General features: G+C 52.5%; 4 protein-coding genes across 4 annotated transcripts; 3 read left to right on the plus strand and 1 right to left on the minus strand.

Moving 5' to 3' along the window:
- The first annotated feature begins 23 nt into the window (after positions 1–23).
- Positions 24–2,818, plus strand: TGME49_263550 (39S ribosomal protein L47, mitochondrial precursor, putative). Its single transcript, XM_002365414.2, has 4 exons — positions 24–827; positions 1,474–1,688; positions 1,808–2,084; positions 2,493–2,818. Exons 1-4 carry the CDS (start codon positions 743–745, stop codon positions 2,624–2,626), a joined length of 711 nt encoding a protein of 236 aa, XP_002365455.1. The 5' UTR covers positions 24–742; the 3' UTR covers positions 2,627–2,818.
- A 2,997-nt stretch (positions 2,819–5,815) lies between these two features.
- TGME49_263540 (hypothetical protein) lies at positions 5,816–9,076 on the plus strand (the record flags this gene model as incomplete). The annotated part of the gene is made up of 1 exon (XM_002365413.2): positions 5,816–9,076. The coding sequence occupies one exon, from the start codon at positions 5,816–5,818 to the stop codon at positions 9,074–9,076; it is 3,261 nt and encodes a 1,086-aa protein (XP_002365454.1).
- A 1,470-nt stretch (positions 9,077–10,546) lies between these two features.
- On the minus strand, positions 10,547–12,593 carry TGME49_263530 (chaperonin, putative; the record flags this gene model as incomplete). Its single annotated transcript, XM_002365412.1, has 4 exons — positions 10,547–10,657; positions 11,292–11,495; positions 12,255–12,301; positions 12,572–12,593. The coding sequence occupies 4 exons, from the start codon at positions 12,591–12,593 to the stop codon at positions 10,547–10,549; spliced, it is 384 nt and encodes a 127-aa protein (XP_002365453.1).
- A 3,122-nt stretch (positions 12,594–15,715) lies between these two features.
- On the plus strand, positions 15,716–18,354 carry SPM1 (microtubule associated protein SPM1). The gene is made up of 3 exons (XM_002365411.1): positions 15,716–16,640; positions 17,245–17,499; positions 17,855–18,354. The coding sequence occupies exons 1-3, from the start codon at positions 16,153–16,155 to the stop codon at positions 18,165–18,167; spliced, it is 1,056 nt and encodes a 351-aa protein (XP_002365452.1). The 5' UTR covers positions 15,716–16,152; the 3' UTR covers positions 18,168–18,354.
- Positions 18,355–18,832: the final 478 nt, after the last annotated feature.

The following is an 18,832-nucleotide window of genomic DNA, read 5'->3' on the forward strand; positions in this document are numbered from 1 at the left end:
AGAGAGGCCGGCGCACACCGCATGAGTTCGGAAAACGTCTGTTTCTTTAGCTTCCGCGCCACACTGGCAGGAGGCTCGTCTCAAACCCCATCAAAAACGCTGTGGAGTCAGAACTCGCGACTTAGGAGGTTTTAAAACGCATTCTTCCGCCTTTCCTCCAAAAACCGTCTGCGCATGTTCCCTAACAAACCTGCAGAGGCCTCTTGTCTGTTTTTATTGCCGGAGTTGCCGTGTCTGGGGACTTGTAGCCAACACATTTTTATTTGCGGTGGACGCATTGCGTCTTACCCGCGGTCATATGTGAGTTATTCAGCTGCAGAACTTCACGTACTTTGGAAATTCCGAGCTCTGTCGCCCCTGTGCGTACTCAGCCGCAGTCAAGGGTGGCCCGTTGACTTCGCTTGCAGTGGCGCCAGTGACCGAAAATAGTTGAGAATGCTGCGGTGATTTCCTTCATGTTTTTCCCACTTCGTTTCAAATCTTTTCCCTCGATACCCATCCTGCTGACCGGGGCTGACCGCGCTGCAGCGCTGGCGCATTTCGGCCGTCGCGCCTCTCCGGCGGACCTTTTTCTGCGGCACAATGTGCTTCTTGAGTTTTCAATATTTTCGGTGTCAGAGGAGTTCGAGCGAGGCTGTGGAACAGCACTTTGCCTTAGATCGCAGACTCTTTTCTCAGGTAGACGGAAGGGGTCCAAGAAGATCCTAAACGGGAGCGAAAAAGTCGCTGCAACCACGTCAGAATGAATGTGTTGGCAAGAGCTCTTCGAAGCGGCGCGACTGCCGCTCTTCAGTTGCCGCGACGAGGAATTGACGAACTTTGGAAGGGTAGGCGCGCACTGCCACCGCTCCTTAGGTGCTACAGGCCTTTTTCCGTGGTGGTTCCGTCCTCCGTGTCTACCGGCGGAAACCCGACTTCCTCCTGATTAGGGGTCCAGCCAGTGGCGTGCACTTCTCCCCAACTGTGGGCAGCCATACGCCTTTTTTTCGCTTCTTTGGACTCCGTTTCACATGCTTTCTCACTGGTGGTCTGGTGTTCTATGGGGGATTTTGGGGCGAGGGGGAAGACCACACACATTTCCCTGTCGTGATTCAGTGCAGCAATCCAGATGGAAACGAGCCCAATGCCTTCGAAACTTTAAGTGGTGGTGTACGTCAATCACGAAGAAGCGGGTTGACTGTCCCGTTCCACTGGAGTTTTATTTTGCCACTACCCCGGTTTTCTGTAATACACCTATGTATTTGCGGAAGTCGTCCAACACAAGTAGGGCTTTGCAGGGAGTAATCCTGCAGAAGCCGTCTGTTGGAACAGAGTCGCGATTATCGCGGACTCTGGTCTCAGCACTCTGCACATGTTTGAATTCTGCGCTTCTGGCGCGCGAAAAACACATGGAGCGTTGGTGAATTCTACGTCGTGGGGTGCTGGGGTGGAATGCCAATTGCGCGTCTGAGACGCTGGGTCGTTTGCGCTTAGGAAGCTACCTGGATCCCACTATTGGCGCGAAACAGAAGGAGGCGAACGCTGTGGCGGGCGACGCGTGGCCCGCGTGTTTGCTGCGCATGAAGTCTTTTGAAGACCTTCATAAGCTTTGGTATATTTGCTTGAAGGAGAAGAATTTGCTGATGGGAGAGCGATGGGCCGCACGCCAGCACAAACAGGAAATGAAGCAGCCGGAGCGTCTGCAGAAGGTGAGTCTCAGCGAGAACGACCTGGCAGAAGCGGGGGCAGATAGAAACGGGGGCCGGAAGTGTTTTCACACAAAGGTTGAGGCCCAGATTGCGGTGGTTTCTCCTTCACGCTCGTGCAGGTGCGCCGGACGATGCGGCGAATCCTCATTGTTCTGACGAAGCGCGAGATCCAGCAGCAGTGTCTGCGGGCGAAAGATATTCTTGCAAAGCAGCAGAAACGTGAGGCACTCGAGACGCGCCGGTTCCAGCTGGAGGAAAAAATGCTTCAGCTGGAACATCGTATCCGGCGAATGGAACCTGCGCAGTCTCTTCAGAAAGAAGCCTGGCAAGCAACTCTGGATCGGTACCGCTCCGACCACGAAGACATCCTCATTCAGCTGCACCCTTTGCGAAAAGGTAAAGCAGTAGCAAAGCAGTAGCATGGGCAAGAAAAAAAGAGAAAGAAAAAACTTCATGTTTGACGGGGATGGGTAGAAGCGGTGGTTCGTCTACTCTTGGGCTGCGAAAGGCTCGGAAGAAAGAGGAGGAGCTCCGGAGTTCTGGAGACTGCGATGCACAAATGTCGGTGAAGGAGTGTGTGCAATACGGTTGGGGCTACGTCGTGTAGTTCGTTTTGTGATCACCTCTGTCGAAGATAATCAGATATTGAAACGTTTCTTCTTTGAGACAGTCGCACCGCCACTCCAGGGGTGAATTGTTTCTAAAGAGCCAAACTCGATCAGTCTACTCGCAAGGCGGAAGGCTCAAAGATTCGGTCTTTTCTCACCGGTCCATCTCTTTTCTGCTTGCTTCTTGTGGGTGCAGAGACGACTCAGCTGCTTGCGCCGGATTGGAGGTATGAACGAAAGTACTCCGACTTACCCGGACCGATTCGGTGGAAGAAGCAGTACATTCCCGCGCTGGAAGACCAATACCGTAAACCTATTCGCTTTCACTAATCAAAACCCATCGACTCGCCTATTTCTCTTGTCTTTTCGCTGGCGTCAATTTTTCCGTATAGTATTCGAACGATCTACCTGAGAACCTGGCTTTGACCTAAATGTAGAGCACCGCCGCTCCACTCTAACGAGATGCGGTTGCCAACTCCGCACTGCCTTGCTTGTCTGGACAAACAGATATGCTTTCTACCATATATTTGAACCTGAGAAAAAAAAGGTACAACTCTAGTGGAACTTTATACCGTTCACGAATTCTTCACCAGTCGGCTACAGTGAAACAGGGCTTCCAGGATGCCGCAGTTGCCATAGTGTTTCCCAGTTCAGTGAATTCATCTCTGTTGTATAAGACTGTACCGTGTTGAGTAGTAGCGGATACTCGACTTCTCCAGTTTCGTGTTCTTGACCTGCGGTTGCTCGAGGGGCTTCGTCTCTGGTTCTTTCAATGTGAACTCGTTTTACAGAAAAGAACGACACGCTTGATTGGAATCTGACGTTCACACCCATGAAAACTGAGACGGCATGCACACTCCATAAAGTGACTCTGTATGCGCGTTTCACCACAGCGTTGCAGCAGCACCAGTAAACGGAAATCGAACAGCTGCGCTTCCTGCGGGAAAGCCACAAACGTAGAATTCCCTAACATCTATGTTACACAAATGTAATGGAGTTCCAGGATCATGGATCGGCGACAGCAAAGTCGCAGTGCTTGCGAGTCTTGTGCACTCCATTTGCCGAAATGCGAGAAAGTCAGAGTAAGGGGAATCAGTGCAGGCTCTGCTTACCCCAAGTGTCTCGGCGTTGGCTTTGCCGTACTGCAGTGACGCAAATGCAGAGAGCGTCCCTAAACTAATCTGAAATGAACGTGTGGTGGTGCCGTTTCCGAAATAGACCCGAGGTTGCGGTCTGGTGTCTCGAGTGCTCCTGGAACCATGCGACCTCCCAGGAGTCTGTGATACAGGGTTGAACTGTGTAAATATCATTGTTATGTTTACGACGGTACGCTTTTCGGCTGATGAGTTTCTCTCAATAACTGGCTGAGAGCTTTTACGAAAAATTATATCAGTGCATTACCAATTAAGTTGTGTAGCATTTCCTGTGCTCCTTAACATCACATGTATCTGTTTACATCGTACCTGAATGGTATTTGCTACCGGGAGCGAAGATAATCTAATATGTAAATCAGGTCATGGAAATCAAAGGAGCTTTCACGCTATACCTGGTGCCAGTCGAGTCGCTCAAGGATGTTTTTATCCTGTTTATGATTTAAGGGATGTAAAGTCTCTGTACAAATGAACCACGACCCAGGACTGAATAAGTCAAATCGAATAAACAGAGACATTATATTACCTAGGATAGTGAATATGACTCCAGTCATGAGATACAGACAACCAAGCAGAGGAACTCAGGGTCCAACAGTCGGGCCATCTGGATCCTCACATTCAAAGATAATTCTCTGTACTCATCATACACAAGTCCCTACTTGAAAATGAAAAATCACAGAGATAGTTGCACCCTGGACTGCGGTTTTTTGTTTCTATTGTCTTGACGGTATGCACCTGAGATTAATATGTTATCCAATACGAGGTATCTTGCATGGTACTTCCGGCACAGGGCTTGATAAAAATCCAGCAGTGAAACATCAAAGTGTGCGTTGCTGCGTCTATTCTTTAACTCTTCCTCTACACGCCATGCTAGCACACAAGTGTAGAGCATCGCTTACATTACGGAAAAATCGAGTGCTTTTCTATTGGGTTTCGAGTAGAGCATTCGCTCGACTACTCTACTTGGCTTCTCTGCTTTACTTGGCACCTGCGACTATATCACATCGTTCCCCAGGTCTTGCTGTTTGTTGCGCGAACGAGAGTCAGCTAATTCGCTTCTACCTCGCTATCCGTACCATAGAGTGCTTTGCTAGTTTATCCAGCTACTGCCTTGCTTGTGACCGCCGACCAAGAAGCAGCGGCGACGCTTCGCTACGCTGGCTCTCGCCGAAGGGTTGTTTCCCATGCATATAAAAAAGTAGCTCCCTACTGGAGGACGCTGCTGCAGAGAATGATCCAACCAAATAAGGACGTTGTCAATTTCAGCGTAATGAGCAGGAAAGCGAAGGTTTCTCTTGGCAACAATATGCCTCTGTGCGGCGGGAAAATACACTACAGGAAGTGCGCAAGGGGACCTCGGCTTTCTGCGCTGCTGCCCGCCTACCGCGCAGAGGTGGTGTGTCGTGGATTGTTCCTTCGCACGTCCGAACTGGGGAGACAAAGCTAGAGGAGAATTCAAACAACGTTACACTATACGGATTCCCATTTTCTTTCGACTTTCAGGCGTTTTTTAACTGCATCGAATTAGTGTGATTTGCCCGTACCCGCTATCCTAGGTCATTCATTTCCCATCGCTCTGCATGCAAGAATCGCATTCAAGACATCAGCAGCTGTTCTACGTTCCTTTTGTTTTCTGGGTATTTCCGAGTTTCTACGTCGGCAGATGTAGAACCGTGCCGGCTTTGGCCAAAGACACTTCCCTTTGCTTCTTGGGGTATCAAGCATTCCGTCAGAGGAGCAGAGGCGGCAATTTTTGGGCAGGTTGCCCCGGGCTGACGCGTGTTAGAAGTTATTTGACGCTGAGCCGTCTTCTCGTTTTCGGCGACGTTTCTCCCTGTTGCTTAGGTCTCAATCGGTGTCCCTCGCATATTTCCGTCCGCCGACCTTGCTGAAGTCTGCGCCGTGGGTTGCCAGAGCGCCTCAGCACCGGGTTAGAAGCTTTTTGAGAACGTCGCCGATTCTTCGGCAAGTAAGGCTTGAATTCATGTGGCAGCGACTCGGGTACGGCGCCGGCACTCCAGTGGTGTAGACTGGCGTCCGAGCGACTGCAAGCTTTCTCAGAAGCCTGCGACGATGAAAATTTTTTGCCGGGGGGGCGTGGCATCACTTCTCTCCGTTCGCCTGCCTCGGTCTCTGCCTTCTCTGGCTCATCACAGCAAGGTCCTTTCCCACAGCAGTTTTTTGCCCTTTCCAACAGGAAGTTTTGATTGCCCAACAGCTGTTTCCAGTGGAGGTGTTCGTGCTCTTGCGGGTGCCCGGCGGGATGGACGCGCGCGCGGCGAAGTTGCCACATTCCGACTAGCTCGTTTCGACGATCAACAACCTTGGTGGCCGCATTGCCCAGCTCGTCTCATTTGCTTCTGTGCAAATGGCCAGCAGCGCAGATGTTTCCCCTCGACTTCTCTCGCGCGTGTCGCCAGAGACTGCACTGAAGTACGCTGTCGTGGCATCGGCAGTCGAGCGCCGCAGTTTGCGGTCTCGCTCGAAGACGTCTTCTCTGACCGTGCCCCGCCAGGATGTGACTCGTGAAAACCGTGAACGGGTGGAAAATTCTTTGTGTCTCGGAAGACGAAATAGCGGAGCGTCTTACAATTCGGATCCTTCCCGTTTTAGGGTGACTGAAGACCGAGATGAGAATTCCTCGGCGCCGGTGTCGCATCTTCAGTCCCACTCTCAACGGCGAGCAAGCCCGGCGAAAGCGAGAGACGAACGCAGCGAGTCGGAGGACGACGACGTTGAGGTTTCGGGGGAGCCGAGGAAGAAGACAAGGTCAGGTATACCGACATGCCATGCGCCGCATTTGCTTTCTCGCAAGGGTGCCGAGCGGCACAGAGGTCCAGAGGAGCACTCGACTCCCCGAGTTCCTTTGCTGACTACAAAACAGCAACTTCTCCTTCTGCGTTACCTCTGCATCTCGAATGACGAAGCGTCAAGAGTGCTCGTCCAAGCGGCTGCCCGACAAACCGGGCCTGTTGCTGGCGCGGCTGCAGTGGCAGCAAGATACCTCGCTGCTCACCAGGTTCCAAAGAGACCTTTGGGAGACGAAAGGCGTCGGGGACAAGAACTCCTCAAGGTTCGCGGGGTTTCGGGGGCTCCATCCCGTGCTGTACAGACAGGTGGCTTGGAGGCAGACTCTCCGCGCGCGCTGCCTTCTCAAAGTGGATGGTCTGACCTCGACAAGCAAAGGGCCCACGGGAGGGGGACGGCTCCCCAGGACTGCGCTGGAGATGGTGACTCTTTTCCAGGCGAGTCAAACGGGGAGAGGAACTCCTCGGGGTCTTGTTTTCGACGCAGCTTCGTAGATCCAGAGGGAGGCAGCGTTCGGCGAGCACGTGCAGGAAGTAGTGTTCGCTTCCGGTCACCTGTCGCGACAGCAGAGACGGGCGAGCCGCGTCGCATTTCTGAGAGACCCTTGTTTCCAGAAGAAACGAAACAAACAGAGCTGAACCTCCCACATTCCAGAGGCAGAGCCACTGCAGAAGTCTTCGAGCCCGCTTGTAACTCTTGTGAGGCCTGTGGAAGAGATCAGTGGGGTTCTTACCCCGATCGAGTTGCTCCGGCGTCCTCTGCTTTCCCAGCCGTCCCTGGCACTTGCGCGCATGCCAGGGGACGTCGGTTTTCGGTGTCTCAGACGCCAAACGGCGAACCGAATCGTTTTTCTTTGTCTTCGATGCATGTAGACTCTCTCTCGCGTGAGTTACAAGGCACACCGCCGTGCGAACACTGCGGCCCCGGGAGAGAGCACAGCGCCGTCGATGGCAGCTGGCCCGTCTTGTCAACTTCGTGTCACTGTCCAGGAACGAGAGGCAGGCGAGAGTTCCGTGCAGCCTTGAACGCTTCTTCGTCCTCTTCTGTGGTGTCTTGTTGTTCGAACGCTTCTTGTAGTGCACTTGGAAGAACGGCCTTCCCTGGCGACCATGTATGCGGTCGTGGGTACACGAGGAGTGGCCAGGTTCCCGGGGGGTCGGAGGCGCGGTTGCTTGTACACTCCAGTCGCCCTTTCTCTCTGTTTGGCGCGAACTCGAGGGCGAGGAAAACCGCCAGTGACACCACGCGTTTTCCTGTTGCTCGCACTTCCCGTCAGTCTTGTCCATCCTGCACCCCGCAGTCACCGGAGGTGCATGTTGGTCAGTTTTCTTCTCCAGGTGCCCGCGGTAGCTGTGTCGATCAGGCGTACCCTTGTAGCTCTTCCTGCGACGCCTGCGAGTACTGCCAGCGGTCGGTGAGTTCAAAAGGTTTGCCTCCACCCTCCTTGCTTTGTGAGGATCATGACCGTGGCCAGGGTTATCTGGGGACTTGTACGCCTGTCGCAAGACCCTCTGTCTCTGCTGCGTGTACATCTGCTTACACGGATGGCGGACGATCGAGTTTTTCTAATGGTCAGCATGCAAGTGTCACGTCCGGAACCGGGCAACGGCAAGGCCCTCCAGTTGTTCGACATAGGGTGTTTCTGCGGCCCACAGCGACTGCTGCAGAGTCTCCTGGGGGAGTGACTCCTGTCCGTCGAGAAAGCCACGCGTGCAGACAAGGCCAAGCAGAGGAAAGAAGACAGCAGATGGAGACACACCCCTTGGATGTGCTGCAGCAGAGCGCTTCCTCTGGTTTTCACCATGCTGGGAACTGCAGGGGTGTCGGGGAACCTCCTCGAAGGCGGCGCGAGGTGGAGCATCCTCCCCGGTCTGTCGAGGCTCCAGCTCAGGCCTCTCGGAGTCTCCCAGTGCTTCCCAGGCACGCTCGTTGGGAGAACCGACGATGCAGCCTGTCGTCGCGGTCGAAGTTTCTCCCTTTTGAGGAACTCGGGTCAGAACGCGCGGGTGTATCTCCACTGGGGCAAGGGTTTCCGAATTGTGAAGGAACGGGAAACCTGAACGAGGGTTCTATGAGGGAGGCGTCAGAAGTCGAGGTGGAGGACTCGAAGAATCGGGTCAGAGGCGGTTTCTCGACAGTCCCGTCTTCGACTGCGGCTTCGAGGCCTCGGAGTGAACGTGATAGCATGCGCCGTAGCGCACCTGTTGCTGAAGGAACTATGAGAGAGCAGCTGAGCAAAGACGAAGGACCACCAGAGGATATGCACGCGGTTTTGGAGCAACAGCAACGCAAATTAGCCGAGCAACTCCGCCTTCTTGATCTCATTGAAACCCAACAGCTCAAAAGTGGACTTCTGGGGCAGACAGGAGATAAACGGCCCGAGGTTGGTAGCTCACAACCGAAGACCGCCGCAGTGTCCGATACACGACAGGATGACGCGCAGGAAAATCTAAGTTTTCTCGGCAACACTCGTCATTTGCTGCACCTCGACGTTGAAGTGGTCCGCAGAGGACGCGGGAAACATTGGAGCGTCTTTCAGAGGATCGGAACCCAGCCTCCACATGAAGTTCCTCATGCTGGCCATGTGTCACTGACAAAGACAGAAGAAGAATCGCACGGATGGTGTCGGTCCGGTAACGATCGTGTGAGAGAAGGGAACCGCCTGGTTGCTGAGACTGTAAAACGCGTATTTTTGAACGCAGATGATACGTGGACCACGACAAACGAACAAAATGAACAACAGCTGAAGGAAGTAGAAGATGTCGCGTGGGCATTGGCAGCTGCCGAGAGGAAGCATGCAAACGGGCTTCTGCGTGTTTGATGGTTTCTGGGGTCTCTGGTAGTTTCGGTCATAACTGAACAAAGAAGAGGCTCCAGGAGGGCACGCCTGTGAAGACATTCGTGCCTTTGTGCGAAGGGAATAAGGACTGCAGGATGAGGCGTGCTCGACCTTTGTGAGAGTAGTATGATGGCGCATTGGGCAGGGAAGGAGATGGTGCATTTGTTGTTTCCGTCCCCGCAAGTATGCTCTCGAGGAGATCCATTGTAAGCAGTACGCTTCGCTCTCTTCTGTTGGCATGCAAACAGTAGCGGAAGCTCTCTTTACTAGCCAACTTGCTGGTGCACAAGTGGCATGCGTCTGCCCGTGTGAACGGAAACGGGCTCGCCTTTAAATTCAACATACAATCAGGTTTTCCCCTTAGCCACAGAGAAATACTTGCTCCTAGTAAAGTGGCTGAGCAGCCTGCAGAATCCACGAGCTCCACGGTGCTGCAGTCACTGACGCGCTTCACAGTAGTGTAAATGTAACACAAGGGCAGTGGTCACTTCCATTCTGAGTTGCAGGCTGGAGAGCGCAAGGGACACACCTGGTGGGCAAAGGACTATTTGCATAGTCTTCGCTTGTGACCGTTATCGTCCGCGCCACCGCGCCAGATTCTATGATATCGTCTACGGCAAATGTGGCAAAACACTTAGAAAGAGTTGCACTGTTGTGTGCTGGAACGACGTCCCCGTTTCCGGAAAACGGCGGTCATTATGCGGGCTCTCAAATGGCAAAATGCCAAAGATGGACTGCACACTATCCCGGAACTTCGGTAGCCTTGGTTGAAAGCCCATCCCAAACTACTATAAATACGAGTGACCAGAGGCGAGGGGTCACAGCCGGTTGGCAAGCAACGCTTTCATCTGTCCTCAAGCGGCCACCACAGTGTGCATACACTGCCAGTGTCGTGTTAATGCGGGTCACATTCATTTGCTTTATGGTGGTGATGTACGAATGCCCCGTGATGGATAGACCCCGCGTTTCAGTTCGCTGTCCTTGAACATACAGGCTCTTGCAGGAGATATGCAATCGATGGCTTCGGACGAGTGCGGTTGCAAGCAACCCAGAAAGTGGTGGAATCTGAAATAAAAAATTGATCAACTGGCAGACGCTTTGTTTCCGGTAAAGTATATTCATAAGCAGTCGACAGTCCTTCATTCGTGTGGGCCACCGGTTGACGCCACCCGCTGAACCACTCTCAGCTCCCTGTACTGTTGTGTGATCTGCTGCACGAGTTCGTAGCGGACTGCGCGGACGTCAGTTACAACCCCCAAACCAGAAAGAGAGATGAAACCAGAGCAAAGTCAGCGGAAAGATGGGATGTCCTTCAAGTTATCCTCCTGAGATTTTCTTCCAAAGAGCACAAAAAAACTACTTTTGAACCCAGCGGACCCCGGCTGCCGGTCACGTGAACTTCAGAAATAACATTGTGACAGACCACCGTAGCTAGGGCTGCTTGTCCGATTTTCACTCTTGGACGATGGCAATGAGGTCGTCGGATCGGAAAACCTGCATTTCCTGCTCGTCAATAACTACTTTCATGCCGCCGTACTCGGGGACGACAACAGTCTGCCCCACCTGCGATCCATTCACATACGGAGAAGCGGCACGAGAAAGTGTCGACGAAAAATTGACGCCTCATTATTCACCACGTAGGATTTATGATTCCTATCACCGGCGTAAGTAGTAGTCGAACGAGGCACATACACTCATCTGTACACGCAAAATACAGCGTTTACATCGCGTCTGACTTCGTGCGCGACAAAAAAGAAATCCCTAGGTACACTATGCGCTTGCCCCCTTGACGGATCCCGGTTACCCCGACGGAAAGGAAAAATAAACGCATGAGCAGCTCGACCAAAACAGCCGTCAGAGGCGACGACCCTTGCCTGGTTCCCTCATCCGCGATGTGTGTACCCATTGCTCGCGAAGACGGAACGTACCATCGCCACCGTCCGCGACGCACTTGCATTAGCCAACAGACACAGAAGCAAGACATCTCGTGAAGTCTAACAGAAACAAGTACACCGCCTTTCAGGCCGGACGACCCTAAGTTCGGCGGACAGATGGGAAAAGGACCGCTTCGCCGGAACGTGGTGTAGGCACAGACAGATAGAAGCCCGTTCCGCGTCAAAGGAGCTTTCGAATGTCGTTCCACAAGGTATTACCGGGTGAATTATATCTTGCTTTTAAATAGAACAAGACGCCTTACCTGGACGCAAGGCGGGATAAACTCGCCTGTCTTCATGTTGGGACGGCCTTTGCCCACTGCGAGCACCTTGGCCATGTGAGCGCTGATGTTCTTCTGTGCAGAGTCAGGAAGGAACAGGCCGCTTTTCGTCTTCGTCGGCACCGCGATCTTCTGTACGAGGACGCGGTCGAGGAGGGGAATAAACTTCGACGCGGCGTTGGCAGCCTATAGAAGCAGGTACACGGAGACGGTCGAACAATTGTGTCTTCCATTCTCACGGGAGGCATCCGGAGACGCACGAAACCGGAGTGATTGACCGGATTAGCACAGGTTTGCCAATGGTTCAATAAAAGTGTTGTAAGTGTCAAGGCAGTCACTCTGGAGGCGCCTGCATTTCCATAGTGCGCTACGCACTCGACACACAACAATTCATCTTGGCCACCTGTATCTGTGCCACGGAGAAGCAGCAGAAGAAGTGTTGAAGGAGACAACGGTATCGGGCAGATTCGAAGGCTCTCTTTGCTCGACGGGTTCAGCGAGGCTTGCTCTGTCCCCCCCCCCGTGGCACTGCCGGCACAACGCGAACTGTGAAGCATGAAGTAGAACCCCCGTTTTCACTGCTCCCGATCAAGGACGCCTGTCTCGCCTGATAGGTGGAAAGATTTTGTGAAACTGACGCCAAAGCGTGGAGAAAAAGCGCTCCGGCGGCTCAATTTTTAGGACGTGGTCGAAAGGACTGATCACTGGTGTGGACTGGACTCCCTATCGGACTGCCGACAACTGCAAAGGAGAATCCTGTCGTGGAGCACGACGGGTAATTGTGTCAATTCAGCTTGATAAATGAAAATTAACGGAGGAAACTGGTCATTCTTCTCGCTGCGTCGCCTTGGATAAAATGTGGGGCCGCTTCGGGCGAGAAAAGCATACAGTCGCTATGCCACGAATTATGACCAGACCTTCTTTCAACATTTCTTTGAAACTTACCATTTTGGGACAAGTAAACGTAAGCCTGTAAGGCACAGTTTCGATGGCTGAAGAACGCAGAGACAAGTTGTTGTTACTGAACGAACCCACAAAGCAGGAAGAAAGCTGAGAGGGTGAGATGCGCGCGTCATGCACCCGCACCGAGAACTAACTCGAGACACTGCGCAAGAGTAACTCGCATGCTCGCACTATTTTCTCAAGTTGACGCGCGCCAGACACCCTGGCACGCATCGCTGCATTTTTCCACGTCGTCGTGTGGCTTTGGGGAAGGAAAGGCAGTTTTACTGTCGTGGCCTCATGAAGAGGTCGTTAGTCACCGTCGTTGTCGTCCAGAGACATGAGGCTGGCCAGCACGACTGCACACCCCTACGAGTGATAAGCAGAGCCTTCCAAGCATGTGAAAGTCCAAGATAGATGACTGCACCATACAAACATGTATCCGAGTATAAATGGCTGTGGCATGGTTTATGTGACGGCCTTACCACTTATGCATTTTAGAGAGCGGATTAAGCTGCGGTTTGTCGCCTGCTGTCACTAGGGACTTGGCGACGACCGGTGACAGTACATCTGCAGTTCTGTAGAGAGTGGACTTCTTAGTGCTAGGAGTTTTGAGCACATAACTCAATGCCTAGACTTATATATCTTTGTATACTGAGGTTTTTCCACGTTGGGGCGCCTCCTGACCAGTTGGCGCAGGGCATGGACTGGAGACAGAGTCTTACACTAGGAATCTTATAACAAATCGACGCAAATGTTTTTTTTGTCGAATGTGCCTGACGGCTGCAAATACACGTGTTTATCCTACTTTCTCATGGTGCTCTCTCCGGACACCGGTTCTCCAAAGTCGAGAGCAGCAGTCTCCCGCCGCGGGTCAACGGATTGGAGCATCTGCTGGTGACAGTGCAGGAGTTTGCAGCTGCATTAGTGTCCACCTGTTCTAGCACAACCGAGGTGACAGAGCAGCCAGTAGGTTCCAGTGGATCCGTTTTTTCAACGTTTTGGTGAGAATAGGAAGATCCTATATGCCGGGCAAGTCTACAGAAGTCGTGGACGAAGATCAAATGAACAACGGGGTTTCCGCCATTTGTTTCCCCTGTCCTACCTTGTGTTCACGCTCATGGATTCTTCATACACAACAAAATGAAGCGTTGGCCTCTGAAAATAGTGAGCCCCGCCCACCACGCGGCCAAGCGGTGCATTACCGGTGTGGAGTAACCTTATTGTTGTAAGGTATTGAAATCCAGACCCAACGCTTTTAGCTGTCTTAAGAAGTCCATTGTGTTGTTGGTGGTGTACAGTTGATGCTACGCCTATGGATCGAATTGATGATCAAACTGAAATACACAGGGCACACACACACACACTGGAGGCTTTCGACTATTGCACAGCAAGAAGAAAATGCCGTGCTGCTTCTTACAGCTGAATTTGTGTAACTTGAAACCAGTCACTGAAATGCCAGTTGTAGATCAGGTCCACGTTGTGAACGGCGAGAGGGTTGATAAGCAGAGAAGTGAATATTCGTGGTTACAGTTGTCTCTGTGACGGGTACTTCTGGCTACCGGAAGGAAATCAGATTCACGTGTCATACGTGAGTAACAGCGTGACCACCTATGGGCGTACTACGAAGTGGAGGAATGGTAAACGCAGCATGCGGGCTAAATAAGGTTGACTCTGCGACTTCATAACCTGACTGTGCCGTCACCATCCCAGGTCCTGCCTTTCCCTGGATCGATGCGGATAGAGCTTCCTTACCAGCATACAGTGAGGTGATGCTTTTCTTGGAGGTATGCGGGGAAGTCCCCAATTGAAAAACAGACTAGGTTAGCCTGCTGCAGTCCAGTCTGACCAGCATTAGAATAGAACCAACAAACTCAATGTGCGTCATGCCTTTGTGGTGCATTGCAAGTTGAAGTTGTGGACCCCGCTTAAGTGTTTTTCTTCCGTAGGCGAAGAAAATAAGTAACAAACTCATGCAACCGTACGCCGATGTTGGGGGCCATGTCGTTGCCCGACAGTATAGGCACGACTTGTTTAGTTTAACACAAGCATTTCAGAATAATGATCAGAGCCCCTGTGCTGCTTCTTTCACCGTACTACCAACGCTGGACTGAAGATTTTCCGAAGAATACCATGGTCTAACACAATGCTGTTGGTTCAGCATAGGTTAAGGTAGATATTCACGTCTTCTGACTCGATGTACTTAATTCTTCTTTAGTCCCTTTCCAGCTTCATCCTTGTTGGTTTGGGGGCCCAGATGTGAACTTTGTGGATGCTTTGTTGTTTCTGGGAGCGCTAACCCGTATGACTACCCCTTGTCGAGCTGTGGACAACTTCATCCACATTGCCGAAGTGTATGGACACCACAGCCAATGCTCTGGACGGTAGTACGGTCATATCGGCTACATACAGAGAAGAGTGGTACCAACAAGGCAACGGCTATTGAGCTCATTCACATCGAGAACCTATTATTTCCCTGTCACCAGGTTTGTTTCGTTGCTGCACTCACAACAGCAGTCATGTTACTCTGCTCAGAGTTACTGTTGTGATGTCACCGTTATCAACACTGCTGTATCGACCGAGGATGTTTCAACAAAACCGAGTCGAAAAGGCAGATCATGGCACTAGGAGAGCGACATAGGTATTTACCATCGAAAGAGCCATCCAAAACTCCCCAACTTTCCCTGTTCCCCAGAGAATTGCCAGCACATTAACAGGACCCGTCGGAAGTGAGCTTTGCCGTTGCCGTTTCCCCCTCAAGAGCTGCTTTATTTGGATTTCCAGACGAGGACGGCGTCGACTCTGAGTACCACACAAAACTGGACTATCACCTCCATTGGTACCCTATCGCTCACAACGTAGACCCCCTTTCTCACGAAAATGCTGTCGAAGTATGAACGAACTAGCAGAGAGACACAGGTTTTCCTAAAGAGTTTCGTGAGTTCGCGAAACCGACTTCGCTGCCATGAAATGTGGCACACATCGACGCGCCAGCTAAAGCTTGGGGGCAGATGCATCTTTGTCGCAGGCCCCGCAAACTGAAACCAACCCCGTCTGATTCTACTTGGGGCACCCGTGTGAAGAACCGACTTTCTCGTGCGTTAAACTGCACTACGGCTGTTGCATTGCCCCCTGGAATAAGGGAACTGCCGCAGCAAACCTCAAGCCTTGTGCGGTGTTTTTTGACACATCTGCCAGGGTGTCACTGTGTGACCTTTCTCCGCGTTTGTTTTCGCCTCTTCGTGAAGCATTCATCGCAGGAGTTTCTTTGTCTGACGCACTCCTCCCGTGCGTCGTTTCGCAGGAGGCTGTCAACAATCGCTAGACCTGCTCGAGTTTCTATTTTGCGCAGTGCCATGACGCTGGTCTTGGTGCTCACGCCAGAACGCAACGAGTGTCTTGCCAGCAACGGCCGCATCGCAATGGCGCTCTACGCAGCCGCGTACTGCCGTCCGTCGATTGTCACTGTTACCCTACTTCGGTGACAGGGACCTCGGCTGTTGTGCTCCCACTCGTTGTTTCTGCCGATTTTCTCGCTTTTGAGCTTCGGGATCGCGCACTCTTTTCTTTGCCAGGTTCTTGTGCCGTGCAAAGCCTTTTACGAGGCCAGTTTTTTCTATGAAACTCCAGAGTTGCCGCTGCCGCAAAGCTGCTCGCTGCGGGTTAGCAGCTAGCCGCTGAATCTTGGCACGAACACGGTGTTTCCAAGTGTGGTGAATCGTCCTCTCTCTAAGGCTTGTGTTCGGTCCAATTTTTGTTCGTCCACTTTTGAACTCTCAGACGCGAGGCAGTTCCGTTTTGCCCGGTGCCAACGTAGGCCGGCGTGGTTTCCGCGTCGCATCTTGCTGGTTCGAGTCTACCAGAGCGACTTGTGTCTCGCACATTTACGCCACGCCAGAAAATGTCGGGAGGAAACTCAAACACACCCAAGAAGTTGCCGTCGGAAGAGGGCTCCGACTACGGCTACCCGCAGAAGCCCCAGAAATACCTGCCGAAGTCAGAGCAGGCGGAACCTGACTACTCGGCTTGCTGCAAAGGCAACGACGCATACAAGGGCGCTTCCCACGGAACCGTGCAGTTTTCTCACCCAGAGGAAGCTCAAAAGTATGCCGGTGCCGCAGCAGGCGCCGAAACAATTCAACGGGGACGGGAGCGAGTGGCTGCTGACAGACAGCCGCGTGCTGCTGGTGACGTACCCGCCCGCAGACTTCACCTGTCCGACGTAGACGAGGCACACAGAGGCCAGTCGCCCTCGAGACATCCTGGCTATTGTGTCGAGGAACTCTGCACATGTGGAATGCACAAATGCATTCCCTCCCGGGCTCCGGTTCCCTTCACGGGTAGCACTCAGTACCGCCAGGAGTTTGTACCGAAGCCGCTGCCGCCACCGTACGTCACTCGCGACCCGACAGAGTGGTCAACCCCGAACGGACGGATTAAGATCCTGTGCCTGCTGTTTATGTCAGCATGTCCGTGCAATACCAGGAACGAGGAAGGGTGCTTGATCAAGATAACTCAGAATATTACGCTGCCTTACGTTTCAATTTCAGAGTGAATACACTTCAGTTGTAACTTCTTACACACCGCGGGGGACGAAGATACTTCACAAACTGCACGAAGATGAGTGATGTCCACCTGTGTGCATATAAGCTGATAGACTCAGCTAAACACGCTAGATGGTGTCTAGGCGGGGTTGGGTGAACTTGCTTTTTTCTGTTTCTGAAAACCTCTGTGTAATCCAGAGATGGCTGACTCGAAACTTTACAGTGGGTTCCTGAGAGGTGAAGTAGGTCCGATTCAGAGAAGGCAGCTGTGCAGCATTCGTATTCGTTGTTTATGCGACGCTCGTCTGCCCTTCTGGTCCGCTCATGAATGCAGCCGATTTTTTTGTCCACTGTAGCGGTCGATTCCTCTCGAAAAAACAAGAGCCATTGCAGCCTTAGCGGATCACTGAGGCGAACGGATCGTGTGAATTTCCATTTTGTTTCCTCAGCACACAAGTGTCGCAGGTGACGCTGCCTCCCTCACTTCCTTTTGAAGCGGAGAGCAGCTACCGCACTGAGTTTGTCGCGAAGCCCCTGCCGCCGCCGGCCAAGTTCTCCGAAGTTAAGCTGCCACCCACTCTCCCCTTTCACGGCGAGTCTGCGTACAGAACGGACTACGTTCCGAAACCTTTGCCCGAAGTCGCCAAGCCTGTGGAAGTGAAGCTTCCCCCGACTTTGCCGTTCAACGCTCAGTCTTGCTACAGGTACGCCCCCTCTGTGCCACACGATTCAACTTATTTTGTGAAACCCACAATCCCCCCTCGAACTGCCATCCTGTCGAGTTTATTCACATATACCCACACAGACGCATGTAAGAATGTACATACTGCGTTGCTGTGTCACTTTGTCGACTTATTTCACATGCTTTTGGTTTCAACACCGGCGAAACGCAGCTGGCGGCGTACGGCTTCTCCTGTTCAAGAGGTGGACTCTTCGTTCGGCTCTGGTCCGACGACTTCTGCTGTGAGAGTAGGCGCGTCAACCAGAATGCGGGTCGCGTCCTGATTCCAGCATTCGCAGTGAATTTTCAGGCTTGCAAATTGTTATGCACGTTTTTAGGAGCGAGTACGTTGCGAAGCCCCTGCCGCCGCCCGTCCAGACCGTTGAGGTGAAGCTTCCTCCATCCCTGCCTTTCGAGGGATCGACCCACTACCGCGACGAATTCCAGGTCAAACCTCTTCCGCCCGCCACCAAGGTCACCGAAGTTAAGCTTCCGCCTTCCTTGCCCTTCGACGCGACATCGATGTACCGTTCGGACTACGTTGCGAAGTCCAACCCCATCTGCCCAGTGTCGAAACTTCCGCAGTACCCCGCGGCGACTTACCCGCAGAACCACGTTTTCTGGGACCCGGACACGAAACAGTGGTACTAAACCTCGGGCTTGTTATGTGAGCGAATAGCATGCACTGAATTCGTCTAGAAGCCGCTCTGCCGACTCAGCGATCCTCCGTGGTGTGTGCTCACTTTCACGTGATGGAAGGGGAGAGCATGTCGCTGTTTTTGTGCCGGAGAAAGACTCTTCGAGTGCAGCCAGAACAACCTCTGGTGCTCGGCGCGTTGCCTAAGTGCGTTAGGTGACTCGTGGCCGTCGCGTTAGTTTTTAGTAAGTTTTTTCTCGTAATAGATGCGGAGAGCGGACTTCTCGAGACCAAAGGTCGAGCAACACACGAGCATTCACGCCGGCAAACAGCTCCCGAGTTCTCGCGGGACTGCGGTGAACTGCACCCTAAAAATCGCCGGGAACGGAGAGTGTTACGTAGCCAGTCACACCAGCCTCGCCATGCTTCCGGAGTTGTAGCTTGTGTTGAGCATGATTACTCGGTGATTCCATGTCCCCGGCGCCATGTGCGGAAACGCAATCTTGCACATTTAACGACATAACTCCAACACCGTTGTCCAGTGATGACGAAATGCTCTACCTTCTCCTTTATCTACCCCGTGACGAGGCGGGGTATCACCGAAATAAACACGTACCACCGTTCGCTTTCCAATCTGTATTGTCTGCGACCATTACACATTTCTTGCCGGTTAATAGCC

This window comes from Toxoplasma gondii, chromosome VIIb, assembly GCF_000006565.2.
Source record: "Toxoplasma gondii ME49 chromosome VIIb, whole genome shotgun sequence".
Taxonomy (NCBI): domain Eukaryota; phylum Apicomplexa; class Conoidasida; order Eucoccidiorida; family Sarcocystidae; genus Toxoplasma; species Toxoplasma gondii.